At 41.0% G+C, this 26183-nt stretch overlaps 1 protein-coding gene across 6 annotated transcripts in view; it reads left to right on the top strand.

Moving 5' to 3' along the window:
- Positions 1–25955, top strand: part of CUL2 (cullin 2) — an 86055-nt gene extending 60100 nt beyond the window's left edge. For 5 of the 6 annotated variants that reach the window (XM_077808307.1, XM_077808304.1, XM_077808305.1 and 2 more), the window contains 5 exons: positions 8044–8110; positions 9764–9966; positions 13067–13168; positions 18412–18528; positions 25369–25955. In XM_077808307.1, the coding sequence (XP_077664433.1) occupies positions 8044–8110; positions 9764–9966; positions 13067–13168; positions 18412–18528; positions 25369–25500 (621 nt within the window). In that variant the 3' untranslated portion in view covers positions 25501–25955. Of the gene's footprint in view, positions 1–8043; positions 8111–9763; positions 9967–10083; positions 10240–13066; positions 13169–18411; positions 18529–25368 lie in introns of those variants that run through there. The other variant, XR_013344964.1, reaches the window with a different exon arrangement.
- Positions 25956–26183: the final 228 nt, after the last annotated feature.

The following is a 26183-nucleotide window of genomic DNA, read 5'->3' as shown; positions in this document are numbered from 1 at the left end:
CAGTTACCTCTATTTTTCCCAACTGTCTGTTCCATTTCCTCAGCGCCTGGAACCACATTACCTCGGACCTCTGGGTCCTAAACACAGAAGAATTTGGGTATACCCTCCAATTTTTGTCAACCCCACCTTCCCACCCACCCTCCCTGCCCCTCTCCAGGGACCCTTCTCATGTGCAACTATTGAAGCAAGAAGTCCAGTCCCTTCTTCGGATGGGGACCATGGAAGAGGCTCTGCATCAGCTAAGAGGAAAGGGGGTCTATTCCCGCTACTTCCTGATCCCGAAAGCCGGGGCGCGTGCAGGCGGGGGGGAACTCAGACCGATCCTAGATCTGTGATAGCTCAACTACTGTCTCAAGAAGTTGAAGTTCTGCATGGTCTCCTTGACCTTCTTCATCCCTTCACTGAATCCAGGGGACTGTTATACCACCCTCAACTTGAAAGACACACACTTGCACATATCAATTTTCCAAGGACACAGGAGGTTTCTAAGATTTGTTGCAAACCAGACCCATTACCAATTCATGATTCTGCCATTTGGCCTATCAGCTCCCCGTGGGTCTTCACCAAGTGTATGGTAGTAGTAGTGACTTTTCTCAGAAAAAGGGGAGTTCACATTTTCGTGTATCTCGGTGATTGACTAATCAAGGGTCAGGCCAGAATTCAGGGGGAGCCCGACATAGATCTCGTACATTCGACCTTCCCGACTTTGGGGCTATTAATAAATGACCAGAAGTCTATTTTTATCCCCATCAAACGAATAGAGTTCATCGGGGCAGTTCTTGACTATTTGCAGGCAAAGGCCCTGCTCCAGGAGGACCCCTTCTCAACTTTGATAAGCTGCCTTCTGGCACATCCGATCATCTCACCTACCAGGTGCACAGAACTAGATCTCAGATCGCCTCAGCTGGTCCTTCTCACCATGAGTGGTCCCTTCTCCTGGATATCACAATGGACATCTTCCAAAAGTGGGGTAGTTCCCATATACACTTGTTTGCAACCCATGACAACAGGAAATGCCAGCAGTTCTGCTCCTTGAGGGGACCTAGCCCTGGGTCTATTATGGATGTCTTCCTGTTAGCATGGATAACTTGCCTGTTTTATCCTTTCACTCTTCTTCCCCCTTCCTTCCCCAGTTAATTAACAAGGTTCTGTCGAAGATCAAGCAAGACCAAACATGAATCATCTTCATGGCCCGGACAGCACTAAGGTTCATCACCCTCCTAAACCTTTCAGTGAAGGTCCTAATCTAGCTTCCACTGCTGGATTAATCACACAGGACCATGGCCAGCTGCTCCACCTGAACCTCAGCTCTCTTCATTGATGGCCTGGAACCTTCATGGCTGAACTCTGAAGAGCAGGCTTGCTCAGAGCAGGTTCGTAAAGTCCTACTGGGCAGCAGAAAAACCTTCCACTAGGGCGACATACCTGGCGAAGTGGAAATGATTCTCCATCTGGTCTTCCAATCCTGGTGTTCTACCTATGCAGTCCTCATTGCAGCTTGTTCTGGAATATCTCCTACTTTTGCAGCAGCAAGCCGTAGCTTTTTCTTCAATCAGGGTCCACATGGCAGCTAATTCAGTCTTTCATCTGAAGGTCGACAGTAGGTCAGTTTTCTCTCACAAGATGATAATTTGTTTTCTCAAAAGGATGGAGACCGTGTTCCCTCAGATAAAGGAGCTCATATCTTCCCCGCCCCGGGACATAGACCTTGTCTCATCAAAACTGACGAGCCTGTCCTTTGAGCCCCGAGCAACACACTCACTGTTGCACCTTGCTTGGAAGGTGGCCTTTTTGGTGGCCATTACATCAATCAGGAGAGTTTCAGAGATCCGAGCCCTCACCTCGGACCCTTGTATACAGTTTTCTTCAAATATAAAGTGAAGCTACACCTGCATCAAAAGTTCCTCCCAAAAGTGTTTTCTCAATTCCACTGCAACCAACCAATTTTCCTACCAGTATTCTATCCTAAGCTGCATGCAGATAGGGAGGAATGTCTTCATTCCTTGGATGTCAGACGAGCTCTGGCATTTTATATTCAGAGGACCAAATCGTTCCGCAGATAACTGCAGCTCTCCTTAGCTGTAGCAGAGAGAATGAAAGGGCTTCCCTCTCTGCTCGGAGGATTTTGTCTCAGATCACATCATGTATCCAGGCATGTTATGACCTTGCGGGGGCTCTCCCTCTGCCAAACCTGATCGCTCATTCCACAAGATCTCAGGCCTCTTCAGCGACTTTCCTGGATTAAGTTTCTGTTCACCATATCTGCAGGGCTGGGACCTGGTCCTCGGTGCACACGTTCTCAGCATTGCATGCTATCACTCAAGAAGCCAGAGATGAGGCCTACTTTGGTCACACAGTGTTGCAGTCTGCTTGTCCTTAAGCTCCAAGCCCACCTCCAGTGCACCTACCTGTGAGTCATCTACACTGGAATTGACATGTGAAAACACTTGGGGGGGAAAAAATGGTTACTGACCTTTTGTAACTGTTCTTCGAGATGTGTTGCACATGTTCATTCCAAGGCCCACCCAGCATCTCCTATCTTGAAGTGGTTGGTAAAAAGCAACTGAAGGGCGCGGGCTCATCAGGGCCCGTTATACCAGCCCTATGAGAGCACACCAGGGGGCGCTAGAGCTGACCCAACAGATACCACCAAGGAAAAAAATTCTGGCAACTGTGTCGGGGTGTGCGCACACCTACATTGGAATGGACATGTGCAACACATCTCGAAGAACAACAGTTACAAAAGGTCAGTAACTGTTTTTGGTTTTTACTGGCCCAGATGAAAATCAGGACCAATGCTTTGTGATTGTCAAAGGGCTACATCATTGAACTTGTCTCCTTCTGACTAGATTCATTTCAGCCTCTCAAAGGATACAATAAAGTTTACCTCCTTATTCCAGTCTATATGGCTGATTCCACATTCATTTGTTTTGCTATTGAGAGACTTATATTATTAGTACATTGTTCTGTCCTTTGATCTTTTCTTAGCTCTAAAAGTCTCCTAAAAATTCTGTTGATAATGGTACCAGCTTCAGTGTGTGGGGGGAAATCCTTGTTTTTCATAGTTTGAACAACCTGCTTATGAGATCTCCTTTCTTCCAGCATACTTATGGACAAGTGCTCTCTCTCTTCTTCCAGACCATGGGTTTATGGTGCACTGTAAGAGCTCTTACTTTCCTGGGACATGGTCCTCCTAGGCACTCAACTTCACATTCACCTCAGCAAGGTGGTTCTCATAGGTCAGAGGTCCCACAAACTAAACGGTTCAGTACAACCTGGTCATAACCATGTGTTAGATTCTGTATCTTCTATGCATTCTGGTATCCTATCAACCCATCCTTAATTCTCCCTCTCTCCAGGCTTTGTTTTGGTATGAGACTGCTAAGGAGAGACCATATACCTGCATACCACCATTCCAACACAAGTAATTCATTTCCGCATATGGTGGAAGAGCTCCCAAGAGCTTGCACGAAGGGAAGCCTGTTTCTGACGTGATCGTGATCTTCATGAATGCAAGCTGAGAGGGGCTGGGTTAGTCACCTGGCTTCCTCGTGTACCATGTACAAGAGGGAGGCTCCGTGCAGTAGCAGCTGACTGGAATTCTGGGCCACTAGGTTTATCCTGAAGAAATTTGTTTTTTTCTGGGAATCAGAATGGTCCTTGTGGAATGCTGTAACTAGTCAGCCATTACCTTCACTATCAGACAAAGGCATTCAGCTTCTGAAGAAAGGTGCTTCATGGGGGTTCTGACGTAGGCCTAAAGGAAGATGATAGAAGATCAACTGTGTATGGGAGTGTCTCTGGACTAATTGATGAACAGGCAGGCAGGTTTTCTTCAAGATCTTAGAGCTCTGGAACTTCTCAAAAATATACTTTATTTGCATCTTATAACAGCAGTTTTAATGTGTACTGCTTCAGGCATTGGGAGAAAGCAATCTGGAAAATAGACATCTTCTCCTTTAAAGTGTTCAAGCGTGCTCTTCTATACATTCCTCCTCTGTTATTATTAAAAGTCATTGCCAAGAGAAGTCGGATTGGGCCAAACTGACCCAAGGCAAAACTGTCTTTTTTTGGCCTGTCTCAAGGAGAAGTCCCTGAAACCTGCTTAAGTTCTTCCCATAGCCAAAGAACATCCTGACCACAGGGTCCAACCAAACTCCTGAACCTTAGCTTCTTGTCCCTTTCAGCTGGGAAACGAGAGGCTGAGACTTCTGGACTTTTGCTGGGCAGTATCCTGACAAGAAATAAAATATTAGAACTAAGACTTACCAATGGGTATGATCCATATTTGAAGCCTGGCATCAGCTGTAACAAAGGTTCAGTCAAGGGACTGCCTTTATATTTATCTGTTTTTTGAGAAAAGGTTCCAGCAAAATTTCAGGTTTAGATGGTGGCACTAGGAGCTTGGAGGATCTGTAAGGGAAAATCTACTGCAGTCTCACCCCTGTATTTCTAGATTTCTTCATGCAGTCGAAAGGATTGGACTACCTTTATGCTGTCCCATACACAGTCTGGTTTTGCAAGCCTTGTTGCAACTTCTGTTTGAGCTTTTTGGGGACTGCTAACTTTATCCACAGCATCAAACTAACTTTTCTTGTTACAATTACTTTTAGCTCACAGGAAAAATGAATTTGAAGATATATCTGTTAAGGAACCTCTCTCATGCAGTCCATTCCTTACAAAGGGGTCCTGTGAACCACTCTGGAATGTGTAGTCCCCATGAATTTAGTTTTTCATATCAGTCAAGATACTTCATTTCCTTCCTTGATCACTCCCTCATTCTCTTCCTTACAATTTACTAATTCCCAGCAGTGCCAGGATTGGTGGATTGCATATGGTGTGAGAATGGGACAATTTGTTCCTTACCTGTAAATTGGTTTTCTCATATATAACAATCCACCAATCCTTTATTCCCTTCTTAAAGTTACTGTTTGTTGTTGATAGGAAATTACTGTTAGATGTGGATGCTTAAGCTTTAGAAGAATCTACTGGTAATATGAAGTACCCACTGCCTATTTAGACTGGGAACTGGATTCCAAGAATCTTCTAGAGAGCCACCTCAGTTACAAGAGCCATGCTCAAGACTTCCCAGCAATGCCAGGATTGACAAATTGTGTATATAAATGAAGACCAATTTACAGGTGAGGAACAAAATTGTCCAATAATACTGGGAAGATACTATTAAGGACTTTTTTTTAAAAGGAAAAGAGGAGCCATTCATTTTGTTCATTTCTAAGTGAACATCTTTGTATCCTTGGACCTCTTGTCTTATTGTGTATATTTTCTGTGTGTGGCTTTGTAATATGAGCATGATAAATCTATATTGAAATGTCTTAAAATAGTCGCACCAAAAATCAGTTTCCAGCGCTATGAATGTGACACCTTACAGAAGCACTAAAACGTGTGTAAAAACGTAAAGGAGGAAGAAATGAACAAGATTATTACTGTGTTGAACAATGTTGTCTAAGGTTTTTCAAGAGCCCAATGATTTTAGGTGCTTCAGTTTTGGGGTGTCTGGTTTGATGTGCCTTAAAAAGGAGACTACTTTTCAAGTTGTGGGTATTCAGCACTTCATGAAAATCAGAAACCTTCAAAGTTCAGGGAGGACATCCAGAAATTGATGCACCCGGAGTCACTACTCATTTTTAATAATCTTGGCAATTAGATCTTGATAACTCAGTTGTGGAAGATCTGAGGTCATATTACTCTCTAAAAACATCAAAATAGTAGTGAAATTTGTTTGTACTTTAACTTTGTTTCCAGAGACACCTCTGAAAACTGGGATGGAGTGGGTGTGGTTGCACGATCTGCACTTGGTGATGGTTAGTCCTGCTCAATTGTTAGCCTACTAGAAAGAAATTAGGCCCTTACTTTTGTGGGTTTGATAAAAGCTAATCTGCTTACATAGTGCCTTCGTTGGCTCATCAATACTAAGCACATGTCTAGAAAAACACATTAGCAGCAGATGTAATGATATAAAATGTAAGTAGTGAAGGAGAGAGGAAACTGGATTGCAAAGTGTTTCCTGCTTTCCAGGAAAAAAAACAACCTAAAAAGTAACATATTTAAAAAGAGTTAGAACCAATTCTTTTTTATAACATGTTTAAAAACATTTGACAGGGTTCTTTAAATAACTTTAAAATGTTGGGCCATTTGGACTAAATATCACTCATAGAAATACTCTTAAAAGTGCCTACTTCAAGAGGATGTAGGCTTCAGTTGCGTTAGGGAATTATTCCGAAATACAGACTGTGCTCATATCTTGTTCTTCCTTTTTATTGCCTCTTATGGAAAATTGTAGCGATCCTGTGCTTTGAAAATTATTATTTGGATTGTGACTGTGATGTTGAAATTTAATTTTTAACTGTTTGCAAAGTGAAACAATACTAATATGATCCACACAGGCTGGCCAATGCCACCGTAAAGGGGAATTCAATCCACCTTTGATGCTTTTGAAGGACACTCTTTGCTTTTTAAGGGTAGTATATCTCTGTGGCTCGCTGGACCCCTGTTGTGAATAATAATGAGGGAATTATCTGATGGCCATGTTGCTACTAGATATCGTCCTCTTTTTTTTTTTTTTTCTTTCCTTTGTAGATGTACAGAATTAAATGTTAGCTACAGCTTTTACTTGTATTTCTGACTTTATTGTGCCATTTAGAGTTGTGTTAATCAAAATATGGTGCATTCTGCTTTTGACTTTTAGTCAGTAGAGTCTTACAACTAATTGAGCTTACTTCAGGAAGATACAAAATCTCTATAGATCTAGCTCAAAACGGCTTCAAAGAAATCATTAAGAGAAAATAATTGTTTTTCTTCTGAGCTTTTTATTCTTTTGTAATCTCTGGCTGTCAGTGGGCTATGCTCTGAGAAGTCGTCACCCCTGTGGTTGGGGAATTAAATAAAAGCTGCTTTTTGAGGTCTTTCTAATAATAACTCTTCTTTAAGCATCCACTTCCTTTAATTTATTGAAATAAATATGTATGGAGGAAATAGGTAAAATAAAAATGGGTACGTATTTGTAGTGTACAATAAATTTCTGAAATTAGAATAAATTTAATCTAAAATAAATTAATTGTATGGAACTTTCTTGATTATCTGACTCTCCAGACCTCTTAATTTGTGTTGAAAATCCGTTGTTTGTTCAAATTTTCATACCTGAGAAATTTAAAACACTAATGTAGTTTATTACATCATGTGTATCATGAGTAAGCAGTCAGGTTAGTACATGATGTTATGGTACATTTCCTGAATTATCTTTTACATTTCTTTATTGATGCAAGTTATTCTGAGAGATGTTAATCTAGATTATTTCCATATTTTTGCAGCACCATAGATAATGTGTATATATCATAATATGTAATAATTATATATGATTTGCTTTAATAGCAACATCCATCAAAACAGCTAGATCTAGCTAAATTATATCAAAACACAAATGAAGTGGGTTTTCTAATTTGATTGAAACAGTGAATCAAAATTAGTGTATGAAGGATTATGATTGCATCAAAGGAAAGGTTACAAATATAATTGTACTGTGCATATGATGATAGAAGCAACAATGTAACAACCGTAATAGTAGTAATGCACTTTTAATACCCTAATTAATACTATAATAATCGTACAATATTTTAATAATTGTTATACAAATTTTATCAATTTATTCTTTTGGGATCAATATTGACAACACTTGTATTTGAACAATACTGAGCTACAGCATTGATTGTTAATTCATATGATGATTTCTTGATGTCATCTCTGACGTATTCAGTCTCTAAAGTCTTAGGTTTCAAATTATAATATATAGATTTAAACATGTTTGGCTAAGACATTTTGGTCAAAACTAAAAGCTCAAATTTTTCAACTTACACCTTGTAAATATATGAAGAAATACTGTGTAGTATTTTTAAATGTGTAGGTACAAAATATTGAATATTAAATTAGTATTTCTTCTCTACTAACTATGGTAGTAATGTGACAGTGAATTATTAAGGCTATAAATAGTTATAAGTGATATAACTGAAGATGACTTTTGTTTTACAGTTTGAATTATTTTACAGTCAGCACTTCAGTGGGAGGAAGCTTACTTGGTTACATTATCTCTGTACAGGTAAAATAAATGCATATTTCCGGTGTGTTGAAAACTTACAAAATAGCACATGCTTCACATAACAGGCAATAAATAATTTTCTGTTCTACATATATATAAACTCCTTTCCAATTTGAAACAGTTTTTTATAAAGCCATGTGTCTTTTTTTTTACATTCATAGTATATTAACATGGTTTTGCCCTTACTGAAGCAGCATTTCTTAATTAATCTTTTATAATCTACATTTTATGCATATAATTAATTACATCCAATTATTGGTTTAAAAAAAAAAACATTGATGTACATTGTAGGCTTTAAAAGCCATGGCAGAACTTCTGGGTTATTATCCAATGAGCTGACCTACAACCAGTTAATTGTTCTGTACTGCTTGACTGCTTGGGTGGCCTTTTAGCTTAACATGAGTACACAAAAGTTTTAAGTGAGACTAGTTTAGTTATATTGCCAACTACCATTTTAAAAAAATTAATAATAAGTTGGCTTCCCTGGCCTGTTGCATGAGGTTCCGCTCTGTGATTCACAACTAGGAGGAAGCTGGAGATGAGGGGGTTGGGCTACAGGCTGCCCCGGGGTTGCAGCGGGGAGTGAGGACTCCCCCCAGCCCTCTCTCACCGCAGCAGCTTGGGGCCGGGTGAGAGGTGCCTCTCCCCAGCCGCGGCAGCTCTGGCTGGGCTGGGCCAGGGTAGGGGCTCCTCTCCCCAGTTACAGCAGCTCCAGGGGAGGGCCGGGCCAGGCCAGGGAAGGGGTGCCTCTCCCTTCCTGCATGTCCCTTGATAGCCTGCTGCGTGGCCACGCAACTTAAAGGGAACTTAACTTATTATCCTTTAGTTCCGTGAGCCATAAAATTGATGATTTTACTTTTTTCCCTGCTCATTCTAAATTATATAAATTATATTACTTTGATTCGTAGCATTAATTAAGCCATGATTTACTATCAGTCACTTGCATTATATTTCCAATAGTTCAGTAAACCGGGTCCTTAATAATTGAGCACCATAGCCTATTTTTTAAAGGTGAATGATAAAGTCAGAGTAGCACACAGCAGTGCATTGCATATTCAAATGAATGCACGGGTATGACAACTGAGGATCCCCATTAGTCTAGTTCTACCCTACCCCACCCCGCCCCACCCCCACAAGTTCTCTCCGGTGCTTATTTTTTTCAAGGGAAATGTAAAGAAACTTATAATATACAGAAAACTCCCTTTGTAGAAAATTCTCTTTTTCCATTGTGCATCCTTACTTAAGACAGTGTTAACAGCAATTTTAACATTGTAATGCAATGAAACTATTTGGGATTTACTTTCTTCATTACTATAAATGAAATTCTGCCCTGTCCAAGTGCAATATTAGCAGGCTTCACTTCATCTCTCAAACATGTTGCATACCTATAGCATACTGAATTTTTAATTTAAAAGTCCATTAATCTGTTTGCATACACACATACAAAAATGACTACACAAACAGGGTGTACACTACACACACAGCTAGATTAAAACCCGTGAAAATCCCTGATCTGTATGCACATCTGTAATAGTGTGTGTCCAGGACTGCACATGCAGCTTTTAATATTCAAGTCTTATATGACTTTACAACATAATTGCAAACTTATTATACCAGTTTATGAAACTATTATTATTATTATTACTACTACAGGTGAAGTAAAAATGAACTATTTGTGTAAACCTTATGTAGCCATGGTCACAACATACCAAATGGCAGTACTGCTTGCCTTCAACAACAGTGAAACTGTCAGTTATAAAGAGCTTCAGGATAGCACACAGATGAATGAGAAGGAACTGACAAAAACCATCAAATCGTTACTTGATGTCAAAATGATCAACCATGACTTAGACAAGGTACGTTGTAATGTCACAAAGAGAATGTGTAACATTTCCAGTCATGGTTTGTTTCTGTTTTCTCATGATTGTTTGTTTTGTTTTGTTTTTTAAAAAAAGTGTTTGCTCTTCACTTAGGTCCGTGTTATTTTCCCCTATGCCTGTTCTCAGATCCCTGTGGGAAAGGCATTAGCACCCACCTCTGGATGGAATAGCCAGTGGGGAGGATAGACGAACAGACGTGCTATCCAAATTCCTCACAGTGGCTGTACACCAGCAGGGTCTGCTGAAAAGGTAATACAGCTGAGGCAGTATTCTCTTTTCTGCTGAGCCCCTGTTGTGTGCGAAACCTTCCCTTTAGGGCTTCAGAGGCAATAACGATCAGTGAAAACTCTAAGCATAGCTCCACTAGAGCCGGGCTGATTTTGGAGTAAAGAAGAGTTGTTATGGCCTGGGATGGAGGCAGTGCAAAGGCACTGACCAGATGCTGGAACCAAACCACTTGTTCAGTATTGTCTCTTAAAGTCTTAGAGTAAAGTGGCCCATGAAATAAAAAGTTTTTTTAGTTGAAGGTACCAAAAGGCTTGCAAAAAATAGGTAGCATATATGAGAGAAATGCTCTATTTACTATCTGATATGTCTTCTGTCAGGGGATTGTGTTCTATCCTTATGGGGCTGGACGAGATCATCTAATGCAGCGGTTCTCAACCTGAGGTCCGAGGACCCCTGGGGGAGGGGAAGCTGCGAAAAGCTTTCAGGAGGTTCACCAAGCAGGGCTACGGTTAGACTTGCTGGGGCCCAGGGCAGAAAGCTGAAGTCCCATTGCATGGGGCTGAAGCATGGGGCTCTGAGCCCTTCCACCTGGGACTGGAGCCAAAGCCTGAGTAACCTAGCTTTCTGGGGGCCCCTGCAGCATGGAGCCCCAGGCAATTGCACTGCTTGCTACCCTCTAATGCCAGTCCTGGCTTTTATATGCAGAAAACTAGCTGTTGTGGCACAGGTGGGCCATGGAGTTTTTATAGCATGTTGGGGGGGAGCCTCAGAAAGAAAAAGGTAGAGAACCTCTGATCTAATGGGTCTTTCCTATCTCTGACTTTCATGTATAATACTTTTCATAATTTTCTGTTTCTGGAACCTCAAATTGATACTTTATGCCCACTAACTAAAAAGATCTCTTTTTAACATCACTTCTGACTGGAAGGGGAGTACAATAGCTTTGTAATTTTTCCTTCTTGATATGATAACTTTTGTATGCGTCTGTCCTTTAGCTAGAGCTTTGGCTCCAGATCCGCATGCAGGTCAATATGCAGCTCCTTGCATAGGCGCTGACTCTGAGGCTGGAGCTACAGACTTTAACTTTCCAATGTGCCAAGGGGTGCTCACTGCTCAACCCCCTGCTCTGCCCTGGGCCCTGCCCACGCCTTCCCCCAAGGTCCCTGCCCCTTCCCCCGGGCCTGCCATGCACTCACTGCTTCCCCCTCGTCTTTCCCGCCCCCCGCCCCGCACATGCGAAACAGCTGATTGCAGCAGGCAGGAGGTGCTGACTGGCAGCGCTGCTGGTGGGCTGGAGCGGGGGGAGCTAATGGGGGACTGCTGATGTATTACTGTGGCTCTTTGGAAATATACATTGGTAAATTCTGGTTCATTCTCAGGCTCAGGTTGGCCACCCCTGAGCTAGAGTGTTCATGTACCAAAATACCTATACGAATTATGTCTTCCTTTCACGCCACCCAACAATGAGAAAGCTGAGCTGTGCACATTCTATCAGCGTACTTATTATTGCATAAGTTGGTGAACTCCAGGGTGCTAAAATAGTGAAATGCACTTACTTCTGTTTTGCAGGTGCTTTACCAATATCTGAACCACACAGCAGCTAGGAAAGAAAATGCAAAGCACAACATATGTTACATACCATACTTCCTTTCTGTTCAAGTTCAGAAAGACAGGAAATTAACTTTTTTCCCCCTTGGTGATAGATTCACTGGTTCATTCGAATAATTTTCTTCCTAGTGGCTGTTTGGCCTAGATTGTATTTTTGTTCTGATTTATACTTAGCATTATTGTGCTTAAACTGTTAAGTTTTTGATATGCTATATTGCTTGTAACTGCTGATCCTTAACCCTTAATGTATTGTCTACACTGTGCCTCAGTGGCAAAAAATATTAATTTAATAAGATAGATTTCTTGTAGAATGTGAAATTAAAGTTGCTACCTAAGCATGTCATTCGATTAAATATTGACTTCCTGTGTTCTAAATACTGGCATGTGAACCAGCCAGTATGTAGGCAGTATTCCAAAGTACTCTATGAAGGAGCCCAGTAACTTGCCATTTTACTGTGGTTGGAGAATTGGTAGTACTTGTACAGATTACTTGACTGGAAACTGGTAAAGAAGATAGGTGCTCAAGCTACATGTCATCCTGCTGGCCAGTTTAGAGTCATTGTCTTCAGAGCACAGTGAACAGCTAGCATGGCTATCGGGCATGGAGGGGTTAAAAACAGACACGTTTTTTGGAAAGAGCAACGATTAGAATGATGGGAGGACCCATAGTTGGATCACCATGTACACTACAACTATAAAAATTTTGTAGGTGTTAATTTCTTTATTGTTCAAGCAAACCATGCAATGTATAGAATGACTGACTGTGGAAAATGCAGCAGTCTCCCCAAAACTCTTCTATAGATAAATGGAAATCGTAGTCTCCTCTCTTGGCTTAAATGCACTGTGTGTTCTCAAAAAAGTCTCTCCAAATTGTATTTTAGAAATACTAAAACAACTAGTTTCAGTAATAGAAAAAAATTGCTTTCATTGTTTGAACTGATTAACACTGTTTATATATGGCAGTGTTCTTTCTGTTCATTTTGGTTCTAAAATAAGCTGATTTTACATCCCAAATAAGCTGTAGCATGAGAAAAGTTGAACTTCATTCAAATGGATCTTTAGATTTCCAAAACTTTAATAAGTTGCAGTCGACTTCTGACCGTGCATATGAGAGTCCTCTTTAGGTGTGTTAATTTTCCCCATAAACTGTTAGCCGCCTTAAAAAATGTGTATGCTGTTTATGCTTTTTGGCAACATTTGTGTATTTTAACATTCATAAATGTGTTTTTTTTTATTGCAGGAAGATATAGAAGCAGAGTCTACTTTTTCATTAAATATGAACTTCAGCAGTAAACGAACAAAATTTAAAATTACCACATCAATGCAGAAAGACACACCACAGGCAAGTATTTTTCAACATCAATAAAAGTCAACAGTTTAATAAAAGCGTTATTTAAAACTGACTTCGTCTAAGGACTTGACTACACTTGCAAGGTAGAGCGCATTAAAGCGGCCCCAGAGTGCCCTAGCTCACTACCCGTCCACACTGGCAAGGCACATAGAGTGCTCTGACTCCACGGCTAGAGCGCTCCCGGTACTCCACCTCGGCGAGAAGATTAATGCTTGGTGCGCCTTGGCTGAAACGCCTGGGCGTTGGTGTGAACGAGGTGTTGCATTACTGCGCTCTGATCAGCCTCCAGAAATGTCCCATAATCCCCTTAAGTCAAGTGGCCACTCTTGTCATTGCTTTGGAATCGCTGCAGGAATGCAGATATGTCCTCTGAGAGCTCCGTTTCTGGCAGCCGGCTGCTTATCTGCTCTGAGACAAAGCAACCATTAGTGTGGAATGCTGTGGCGGGAGGGGGTCTGCTGCTGTCTGAACTTACAAGACAGCATGCTGACATGCTCTCAGCCCCCCAAAAACCCACTCTCTTCCCCCACATACACACACAACGCTCTCTGCCACACTCCATGCCCCTCTTGCCCCCATTTGAAAAGCACGTTGCAGTCACTTGCATGCTGGGATAGCTGCACCACTCCCAATGCACCACTCCCAATGCCACTGCAAGTACCACAAATGTGGCCACGCCAGTGCGCTTGAAGCTGTCAGTGTGGACAGACTGCAGCGCTTTCCCTACTGCGCTCTCCAAAGGCTGGTTTAACTCAAAGCACTCTACATCTGCAAGTGTAGCCATGCCCTTAATTAATGTAAGTCTGGTGTAAACAGATCCAAGTGTATCTACAAAGGGGTTTAAACAAAATCCATTAAAAATATTTTAGTTAAACCAGTGCAAGGTTTGTGTGGACATAAGGCTTTACAGAGGGAAAGAAGGATGACTGGGGCTGGCAGAAGAGCTTGGGACAGAAAATGATGAAGGGGGGGGAAAGAGTCTCCTCTTGTCCCCTGGGAAATTGACTGCCCTTTCATCAGCAGTTTGTGGCCAGAGGACCACTTACTATTGGGGGGGAAAAAACTAATTTGGAATCCCAATTTATTATAAAGTCGAACATGGTTACTGGAACACAAATTGCAGCCAGAAAGGGCAGCTGGGTTCATGGGTGATGGGAGAAGGGAGGTGAGGTTCTGAGTCCCAAGACCAAAGAAGGAAAGAGATAATTTTTTAAAAAATTCAAGTGTCAATCAAATATTTTTAAAATAGTGTAAAAAAAAAAGAAGTCAGTATAAACTTTCCCCTGTTTTTTCTTTACCAGGGACTCTGTTTTCCGGTGGAAAAAATTACCCCAGAAGTTGAATTTAGAATCATGACCCATGTTCTGATATGAATAAGCTCCCATGAGATGTGTGTTAGTAAGCTATAGGTGCACTTCTCAGGTGATTGGGTGAAAGCGTTCATGCCTCACAGTCCATCTAAAGCAAGAACCATTAGCCCACCAATGCACTCCTTGATGTGTTTTATTGCTATAACAATGTTCAGAGACTTAGCTAATTCAGATACTGCTAATAAAAATATTCTAGCCTTCTGCAAGAGCCGTCTTATTCCCCAGACTCAGATATTGTATATACCGGGATAGTGTTGACAAACCAAAAAGGCTGCACCTCTTTGCCCCTTCTGAGAAAACTTGCTAGTTAACATTCTCCAAAGTCCATCAGTTGCCACAATTATTGTCCTTATTTACAGATGGAAAAGGGAGATAGCTTTGTCTAGTATATATCAGGAGGTCTTTGTGATCTTCAGTCAATCCATAACTTGAGTAGAGCTAAATTTTAATTCATCAGTCATAGATAGACAAGAGGCACTTAATGAAAGCTATCCTTATATCTAGTCATAATTCAAGACATTGGTTAATTGTAGAAGGTTTTTGTCTTTTTGAAAAACTTAGAACTAAAGTATGAATTCTATGCTAATGTTTTTCCATTTATCAACTATTGAAGTGTATCTATATCTGTTATATTAATGAAAGAAATCTATAGTTATACAGACTAATACTGTAACACATTTATTATTGTTTAATACCCTTAACTTGTTTGTCTTCATTAAAGGTAGTATCCCCTACTTGAAATACGTTATATTATAATAAATGGTAGAATATCTGGCTTTGTTCGAAAGAACAAACCCCAGAAATTGTGGAATCTCTATTTTGAGTTATGTATATAATCAAATTTGAAGTTGTGAGCATGAGGGTACACTCTAGCTCTGATCTTAGCCTTCCATGTCCATGTCTTAGCCTTCCATGTCCTTCTAAGGCAGCTATTTTTTTGTTAGTCCTTTTTAAACAAAAGTATCTTAGAACCTAATCACAGCCCTCAAAGGATTACTTAGTTTGACCCTTTTTAAAACATCAGAACTCAGAAACCTGTATCAGAATGTCTTTCCTTACCTTTACTACTGCTAGAAAAAGGAGATAAATATGGACTTGCAAAGATTTCAAAAGTGCCTGTTTTCATCAGACTGAATGTTTTATGTTTCAAAACCATTCTTGAAACTATTTAAAACTACAGAACTGTGAAGAATGGGTTTCACTAACTTAAATTGAAGTATCAAGTATTCAGTTGTTCTGTGGATGCAGAATCTACTTCCCCTGCTCCTAGTCACAGAATTGTATTCCAGAAAGTAAACTTTAATTTTTTAAAAATTGCTTCTAACCCTCATGGCTCTGAAGATTAAGCTTGAAATTGTGAGCAAGGTGTGAATTAGTATACTGTGTGATGTTGTCTTGAGTGAACAGCATGGAACAATAGTTCTGAGAGGTGTGAACTATTCTATTCATTTCAATATGTTTCAGCTCTCAAGATAAAAATGTTGGTGTTTTATGGTGTCTGCTACTTCACTGCTGATCACTCTTGTAGAAATATGCAACTAATGTGTTTATCCCACGATTTCAGTTTGATTTCCACACCTCCTAAAATGTCCAAAGATCTAACAGCTTCCAGCATATCTTTTTCCCTTGCTAACTTCCGCAGTGTTGTTGCATTGTTAATACAGAAATCTAAGACACACTGGAAATAGATAATACAGAAACAACATGCAATTACTATGTGTGCTCCAGTATTTATTTTTATATTATTCATATTCTTATTTATTAAAATACATTTTTAAATTGAAATGAAACTGTTATAGAAATCCCAGTCTGCCAGTATCAGAGAAGCCACAGACCTTATTACAGGCCCTGTTCAGTTGCCATTTGCTTCAGAGTATATGCAACTGTGTATATAGAGCCTTTAGAAAAGCCCGTTCAAAATCAACACCACCACTAAACTTTTCAGAAATAACTCTTTTTTGGATGCCTAGTTTTGTTTAAATTTTTGCAATATTTTTGATACGTGTGTGTGTGTGTGTGTGTGTGTGTCTATATGCTTGTTATCAAGGTGAATATAACATAAGAACATCCATAGTGGGTCAGACCAATGGTTCATCTAGCCCAGTATCTGTCTCCTGAAAGGTGGATGTTGAATTAAAAGAATACCATCAAAACCTGAATTGATTGTTTCCCTTTCTGTTTAAAGTATACTCAGCTAATGCAGTAGCAACTTTTTGAGGTAGAAGTTTCCACCCAAGGCTTCTGTGTGGTTCATATTTGGGCTTCACTTGCCACCTTTCAGAGCTTCTATGAAAAATCTTTTATAGAACCATTCTTTAGTAAGACTGCTAGAGTCTTCATTTTTTTGTCATCTCAAGGTTGTTGTTGTTAAAACTTAGCCAGCTGCAGGCACATCTGTATAAAAATGGAAATAGGATTACATGTCATTCCTTGTTTCGTTTACTGAGCATAACATCCTGAAACAATAGCTTATTCCTTTTCCCTCTACCAGGATCTTTACCTTTATTCATCTCTAGCTTTCTTGCCTTTTTCATGAAGTCCAGGCCCCAGGCCTCCCTTTCAAGATCCATTTCAGCTATCGTGCTCCTTTATATGTGCTCTTTTTCTCCTCCTTTATCCTTCCACTTTAAGCCTTTCTGAAGCTACCCTTGCACTCTTATCCCATTCTTAGATTTTCACCTTCTTCCATGGCACCTTTTGTGCTTTGAATTCACTCATCTCAGATACCAAGCAACTTTCCTTTCATCTTTCAAGAACATCTTCCTCCTGAAAACATGCTTCTTTTATGGAGTCTTTTTTCACTGATCTCTTCAGACATCTTCACCACTTCATGAAATGTCTACCTGAATTAATTAAGGTTCTCCAGGCAGGAGCATCTCTCTTTGTTTTATAAAACACTGATCACATGAATCATAATTTATAGATTCTAATCTGACTGAAACAGTAAGCATTTCTGTCTCTGTATGTGGGGGAATAATGGGCTATTAGTACAGATTGGGACAGTTTTAAACAATTTCTCATTAGAGAATGTTAATTCAAAAGGATTTACATATAAGAAAGGGATTTGTAGAATTTTAGGAGAGCTTTACAGTTTAAAAAGTGAGTGAACACTGTAAATGTGCAGAGCTATAATTATGTTTTTATATTATGCTTTATGTAGATCAGGCTGCAATACCTGTGCAATCTGTTCCTAAAGCTAAAATATCTAGCTCCAGAGGGATCTGTTGGTGGCAGTTATGGGCTACAGAGGCTCTAACACTGCTCTCGTTCCCGTACACATATCAGGGAAAGGGGATTTGGACAGGACACTCTGATACTGATCCTTAGCTGTACTTTTGGCTGGTTAGGGTTATTAGCGGTGTGACGGGGTCCCCGAGGTGCAACCTGGACTGTGGGACTGGTGAGCCCTCTGTTCTAGCAGCCTGAGCTCCATCTCATTTTGTGATGCTGTAAAGCCACAAACCTCTGGCAGGTACTGCATTTACACAGACATCCACAGGGACACACCCAGCTGAGTTACATGAATGCTTTCCCAGCCACTCATGAACCAACAATACAGAGGCTCCCGCTAGTTCCCCCCAGTCTTGCACCCCAGAACTGCACGGTCTTATACTGGTCAGAAGCCTGAACAGTGCAAGTTCCTTATCTGGTTTTCCACTTCTGCAAGGGAAAATGGATGTGCACTAACCTTTGTAACCTCATAGATAAGAATCCTGCCCAGAAGCTCTAAAATTGAGATTTAACTAGATTTCATTGTTAAAATTTGACTTTTGTTTCCTTTAGCAAAGTCAGAAGCATTGTAGATGTTTTCTAAATGTTTATTGATCATAGTGTGTTTGCATCACCATTTTTCCCATATTTCAGGAGATGGAGCAGACCAGAAGTGCTGTAGATGAAGACAGGAAAATGTACCTTCAAGCTGCTATAGTCCGTATCATGAAAGCACGTAAAGTGCTGCGGCATAATGCTCTTATTCAGGAGGTAAGAGGAAATGCTGTCCATTGTCATGATTTAAATGAAAAGCTGTATGATGACTGAGTGTTGTGTTTAATCACAAAACTGAGGCAGTGTATCCCTCAGAACTAATACTTAATGACTGGCAAGAATTTTTCTAGAATTGCTTTAGTTCAGAATGTAGGAGTTTTACTTAAGTGGGAATGTTTAGTTGCGGTCATCTGGTCCTGCAGTTATCCCTGTCACAGGAGTTAATGTATAATTTTCATGGTGGTACCCAACAAGCCCAGAGCTCTTATGATAAGGCTGAATTTCATTTTGCTTTATAGCTCAGTTTTTAAAAGTATGTTGAAATTTTAGACTACATTTCAATTTTAAGGAGAGACAAAGTGTCTTAAATTCTCTAGACTGCATTGATTCTCCCCCACCCCCCAAAACCCCGCAGAATGTGCATCTATCAAAAGTCACTATGGTCTTGTATATTCAGCTTGAGATCTGAACACCCACCTTCTGAAGATCAGCTCTGTAACATATCTTAGTTTGAACTCTCCAAAACTGAGAAACCCTCAGTCCTAGCCACTCTTGAAAACCCTGGCTTAGGTTATCTTCCATCACTTAAAATCACATATTTATACTATATGATAAGCCACCTACATCCTATAACAAAATCCAATCATAACTAAGTAATATAGTAAGTAAGTAAATAACCCATTCCATCTCGGTATCTACCTCATTCCCTCTGCACTCCCACCTTGCCTAAAAGACAGGTGAGCCTTGCAGCATGCCCAGGTGGTGGTATTTTAGGCTATTTTGCATCAAGAGAAGGAATGAATTACCAAGTCAAGGAGGTTTTACAGGAAAAAAACTAGTTGGCAACTCCTTCCCAAATTTAACCGAAGAGCGTTCCTGCTCAGATGCCTCTGCAGATCTCCACTGTGGCAATACAGAACAAGGAAGGAAGCAGTCTATCAAGACAAGTCCTGTAACATTTAGAGCTTTATAGACAAAACCAACACTTCAGTTTCCACCCAGAAATTGAATGGCAACCAGTGAAAATCACACAGCAGTGTTGTCACATACCTTGTTGGCACTCCACTCATCAGGTAGTCAGCCATAGCTTCCAAATAAACTTAGAGTAAACTTTTCAAAAATGCCTTACTGACGTATGACCATAAGCCTCAATTTCTAAAGGGATTTAGGCACTTAGGAGCTAAAGTCACTTTTGAAACTAGGCCTTAGGATCCAAAGTCGCTTAAGTGCTTCTGAAACTTTTTTCCAAGATGCAGAGCAAATTATGTGTAGTGTTATAGAAGTCTAAGAATTAACACTAAGTTGGTGCAGCCTTCTTTCTAGGCTAATTTGTTTACACAAAGAACAAGTCACACCCATATGATATATATTTTAAAACTTTAGCTTCTTAACTGTCCAAGTTGAAATGCTTCTTTCCCAGTTCTTGCAACGTTTTTATTTCGTGTCAATGTCAGTACATTCAGATTTCTTATTACCTTCAGTCCCATTACATTTTTCTAGCAAAAATTGTCACTTCTTTGTCTGAGACATTTGCACCTCTTCCTTGTAGGCAGGAAGGTACTAATGGCAGTTCATATGTGGCCACACACCTTCCGCCAGGCACCAGATTTTTTGGCTGGCAGCTTAAACAGAATAGTGGCTCAGTACTCCCACTTTAGCTATCCCTGTGCTTTTAAAGCTTTTTTCCCATAGCAGCAAGCACAGACTTCTCCAGTGTCCCCACCCCACTTAGGGAATCAAAATTTCTATAGCTCTCAGCTCTGAATGTGATCACCCGTTAAGCGCCTTTCTGTTTCTCCCTACTTTCCCACCACTGTTCAGCAAGTTAAATAAAGCAAGTAAAAGGCCAAGAGGAGATCCATCTATGAGGAGACCCTCTTAGGACACACAGAAAGAGAACATTCTACCAGTTTTTCTCAGTATATACACCCTTGCTGTCCCACAGGAGGGTCTTATAGTCCAAACCTGTAGGGGACTCTGCATCCAACCCTACACCAGCCAAGACTCCTCCGGAGACAACTCAGCACAGGGCAGTCAGTCCTCTCTTTCACCTGGGACTCACCATGCCAAAACATCTTCACCAGTTCAAACCATCATACCTCTCAAGAGGCTGAACAATCAGATCAGTGAAGAAAACAAAGCTTAGCCTGGAGACTCTAGCTTCCGCCATCACTACAGTCTTTCCAGTAGACTTTCTAATGATCGTGGACCTAACAGATGCTTCCTTGCATAGTTCAGGCCAAACCTGTTCTCTGAAATTTCTTTGGCTACAGGAATCATCACTATCAATACAAAACCTTATTCTTTAATCTGTGTACCCCAAGGTGCTTATGAAGGTATTGTTAGTAGCCAGTTTGAGTAGTTCAGGGCTTCATTTTGTACTAATGTTTTTAGAGCATAATCCAGGATGCCTTGCAGAAAGATTAGGAGGACCCTCTCCATGCTTTTGGCATACAGATATGTGATGATTTAATACCTAGCACTTTTCATCAGTAGATCTTGAAGTGCTTTGCAAAGGAGGTAACCATCGTTATCCCCATTTTACTGATAAATAGGATTTTTTAAATCCCTTCTTAAAGGATTATTTGTGTAGAGAGTTGAGAAAGCTACAGAACATCAAATGACCCAGAAGTCCCTGAACCAAAAAGTACTCCACTATGATGTCCGCAGAGATTTCTCAATACAGTAAGATCCAGGCACTGATCTCCACACAACTGTCATCCATCTATCTTCATCTGCAATTCCTGGATGTTCTGATTTCATGCTTAGCGGTTACTCCACGTGCAAAACTGCATGTGGCAGAGTTTCAGTGATTCCTATTGTGAGCCTGGAATCATTCCCAAAAAAAGACATGAAGAGTAAAAACACCATCAGTAGTGATCCGGTCCCTCAGTTGGAGAAAACATGAAGCCCTTACAGTGGTAAAATCCTCCCTCAGATTCCTGACCTTGAATGCCAGTCTCTAAGAAGTCATCTGGGACTCCACAATACGCAAAATCAGAAAAAGTCTTCATAGAGCATCAACTTTCCAAAGATGAGTGGCCAGTTGGGCCTGTAGGATTTCTAGGATCACCAGAGGAAGGAGTATGCCTCAGTGGGATACCATGACAACCATATCATAAATAAATCAACAGTGGAGCATACAGGAAGTTCAAGTCAAAGGCTGGAGTGATGCAGAGCCTTGTCTAGGCAAAAGAGGCATTCCACCCAAAAAGGGACTGTGAATACAAGCAAACTAACTTAGCTATCGGTGAATAACAGAGGTCCCTGAACCAAACTCCACCTGATGTCCATTGAACTAGGACGGTAATGGGCAAAATATGGGCCCCATCTGGCTCTCGAGCTCCCACTGGGGAGCGGGGTCAGGGGCTTGCCCCGCTCCGCATTTGCCGTGGCTTTTTGCAACTCCCAGAAGCAGTGGCATGTCCCCCCTCCAGCTCCTACACATAGGGGCATCCAGGGGGCTCCACACGCTGTCCCCACTCCAAGTGCCAGCTCTGCAGTTCCCATTGGCGGGGAACCGCTGCCAATGGCAGCTGCAGGAGTGGCACCTGTGGACGGGGCAGTGCACAGAGTTGCCTGGCCAGTGCCACACCTCCACGTGGAGCTGGAGGGAGGACGCTGCTGCTGCTGCTGCAGGGGTGGCGCCGTGGATGGGGCAGCATGCAAAGCTGCCTGGCTGCACCTCCATGTAGGAGCTGGAGGGGGGACATGCTGCTGCTTCCAGGAGCTACCTGAGGTAAACGCTGTCCAGAGCCTACACCCCTGACCTCCTCCCATGCCCCAACCTCTTGCCCCAGTCCTGATCCCCGTCCAAACTCTTCAGCCCCAGCCTGGAGCCCCTTCCTGCACCCCTCCCCCACACCCCAGTCCGGAGCCCCCTCCTGCACCCCTCATTTCTGGCCCCACCCTGGAACCTGCACCCCCAGCCCAAAGCCCCTCCCACACCATAACCCCCTGCCTCAGCCCAGAGTCCCCTCCCATACTCCAAACCCTTCTGCTCAACTACCAGCCCCCTCCTGCATCCCAAACCCCTCATCCCTGGTCCCACCTCAGAGCCCACATCTCTAGCCGGAGCCCTCGTCACCTCTGGCATCCCAACCCCCTGCCCTAGGCCAGAGCCCAGCCTCTCTTCTCTCCCCCCCCCCCCCCCCCACCCCGCCGAACTCCTCATTTCTGGCCCCACCCCAGAACCTGCATCCCCATCCAGACCCCTCACCTCATCCCCACCTCAACCTCCAATTTAATGAGCATTCATGGCCTGTCATACAATTTCCATACTCAGATGTGGCCCTCAGGCCAGAAAGTTTGCCCACCCCTGAGGTAGGATGTCCCCCGCTGTATCCAGTTGCAATGTGAAATCGTTTTCACCTGGGAAGCAAATGAGAGATTCCTGGCAAAAGATACTGTTGCTCTCAGACAGCCAGGTCTGCTTGTATTTCCTTTTTCCCCTTCTTCCATTGCTAGGAAGATTGTTGCTTTCTCCTTTCTAATGATTTTCATCACCTCAAATCGCCTACTGGCGTAAATTTTCAAAAGCACCTAAATGACTTAGAAGTATATATCCCATTTTCAGAAGTGACTTAAGCACTTAGACTCTCACTGAACTTCAATGGTAGTCATACAGCTTGGCTACTGAGCAGCAAAAAAAAGTGTACTCCTCTAAAGTAATAGACTCACCTAGCCTCTCACAGACCTGCTCTCTCGGGCTGCTCAAGAGTATGGACAATACTCTTACAAGTGTTGAGAGAGATCTGTGATGATGTCTTCCACCATCATTGTGTGTCTAGTTATCATGGGTGAATAGGTTTTTTTAATTTATCTAATAATTCAGTGTTTCAACACCTCTGATGTGTGAATGGAAAGGGCATGGCCAAGCTCCAGAATCTTATGAAGAAGTCTGAACTGCCTGGAGTAGTTGTAAGAAGAGAGGCACAGCCCAAACATCTCACTGTGGGGGGAAGTTAGTCTCGGAAAAAGATTGTTTCTGCAGGCCAAATTAGGCATTTAAATGCATCTGTTCAATTCCTTCAAAGTCTGTGGCAGAAGCAGCACGGGTATAATGGATTAGAATTTAGCAGACAATTTTGGTTATGATGCATAAGGAGGTACAGAATCTAGCTCGTTCCCTCTTAGCTTTGCAGGAATGAAGGAAGTGAAGTACAGTTATGGGAAATGTTATCCGATGATTACTGAGGATAATTAAGACTGTCGGGCCATGATGTCTGTTACAGAAAGTGCCTTTTAGGGTTTTTTTCATTCAAAATATGGGCTATATCAACCCCAGCCAACCTGCTACTGAAAGGCTCCATTTTTTCTAATTTGTCTTTATTTGTCCTGTATAGTGGAGTATGGGAGAGTGAGCTGAGGTTTTTTTTAATGGTTTTAAAACCATGTAATTGATGAATGGATGACATGTTTTGTCCAAACAAACATGCTACTGAGTGTTTCATAAAATGCTTATCATTTGGTGTATTTTTGTATTTTTCTTTCTTCATATATGGTCTTTAAATTGTTAGTGATGGCTTTTCAAAAGGAAAAGAACTTATTTGCTGCTATTCTTCCTTTTTAAAAAACTAGAATTACCTTTTTTTTTTTTTTTTTTTTTGCCACGACAAACGACCAGCCTTAATTATGATGATGCATGAGGAGAAAACCGTGCTTAGCTCTGAGATCCAATGCTAGATTTAACCTCTTTAGCCCTGGTCTACCCGGGGGGGGGAGTGTCGATCTAAGTTACGCAACTTCAGCTATGTGAATAACGTAGCTGAAGTCCACGTACTTAGATCGACTTACCAGGGTGTCTTCACCGTGGTGAGTCGACTGCTGCCGCTCCCCCATCAACTCCGCTTGAGCCTCTCGTGGCACTGGAGTACAGGAGTCGACGGGAGAGCGCTCAGGGGGTCGATTTATCACGTCTAGACTAGATGCGATAAATCGACCCCTGCTGGATCGATCGCTGCCCGCTGATCCGGCGGATAGACATACCCTTAGTTATCGCTTTACTTGTAATCTTGAGCATAATTCATTTGGCAGTCCGATTATAAACCCAAGTTAAAGGAATACTGTCAATCACTTCAGATTTGCCTCAACATTTTTTATAAAAACAGTTATAAAACCTACAACTAATAATTGTTTTAGTTTTAAATTCTAATTGAATCTATTCTTTTACAAATAACTAACTACTGTATAATGTTCACAAATGAAACACAGCAGTACTTATAACTCGGAAGTGAAACTGACTTAACTGATTTCTACTGTATTTGCCAAGCTGACAGATTCAAAAAGTAAACAACATAAATAGCGAAAAGCACATTGTATTTTTAAAATGATTTTCTTTTTTATTATCTAAGACAGTTATTTTGAACCTTTTCATTTGTGGACCCTTAAAAAAATTCAAATGGAGGTGCAGAGCCCTTTTGAAATCTTAAACATAGTCTGTGGAACCCCTGGGGTCCATGAACCACAGGTTGAAAACCACTGATATAAGAAGTTGTTAATATAGGTAAAGAAATTTACACTATATGAATTTTAAATTGAATGTTTCCCTTTATCTGTTCTGTTACAAGCTAACCAAGGGGTGCAACTGCAAGTTACAATTTTCCATTGATGGTAAAAGTAAACTTAATCAATAAAAGAAATAGATATAGTCAGGAAAGAAACAATCCATGTGTATTTTTTGGCCTTAGTACATGATGGAGGCTTTCTGTCTCTCAGAAATATAGTATATAATAATAATTTTTGTGGTCTTTTTTTTCTTTAGAGAAAATTATATTGCATTTGCATTGAAGCGATGTTAATGAATAAGTGATACATTTAAATATTTTTTTTCCACAGGTAATTAGCCAGTCGAGAGCTAGGTTTAACCCAAGTATCAGCATGATTAAGAAGTGTATTGAAGTTCTAATAGATAAACAATACATTGAGCGAAGCCAGGCCTCAGCAGATGAATACAGTTATGTAGCATGATATTGCTCTCCAGCAGGTGTGGTTGTAAGGAGATCATTGCTGTCACTGTTTGGTGTGTTCCTGTGGGAAGAAGCAGGCCTATGCCTCCATAACTGGTCACTTGGCAGCCCCTGTTTTTCTGCTGTTTACAACATCACCAGTGCCACGTCATGAGCGTCAATGAAAATGCCTATAGATATTTCAAGCTCATGTCATTATGACATTTCTTAAAACTTTACTAAAAGAATGAGTGAAGTATTGCTGAAATGTGGAAATTTGGTTGGGTACCATGCTTTTTTTTTTCCCCCTCCTTCACGTTTGCAGTTGATGTTTTTTAATGTATCTTAAAAGAAAAAGTTAAACTAAATATTGTAATATGACAGATATCCTAATAATTGTATCTACATTAAAATGTAAAATAAAAAAGATGAACATGATACTGCTGCTTGTCAAATAAAAAAAATAAAGAAATGGAATGTGTTTCCAGGTTAATGATTATAAAAGTAGCTATGAAATCATGCCTGTTGATATTCTGGGGCCCTAGAAGCTCTGAAAACCGTATCCATTATGTTCATTTTTTGAATTCCCTCCGATTTAGCTGTTTCATGGGGACTTGTTTATAAGGTGCTGAAAATGAACATGGTAAGTAAAATAGTGTTTTAAAAGAATATACTTATGTTAAAGTACATGTTTTGATTATCTGG

This window comes from Eretmochelys imbricata, chromosome 2, assembly GCF_965152235.1.
Source record: "Eretmochelys imbricata isolate rEreImb1 chromosome 2, rEreImb1.hap1, whole genome shotgun sequence".
Classification (NCBI taxonomy): Eukaryota; Metazoa; Chordata; order Testudines; family Cheloniidae; genus Eretmochelys; species Eretmochelys imbricata.
This window is presented reverse-complemented; position numbering and strand designations above follow the sequence as displayed.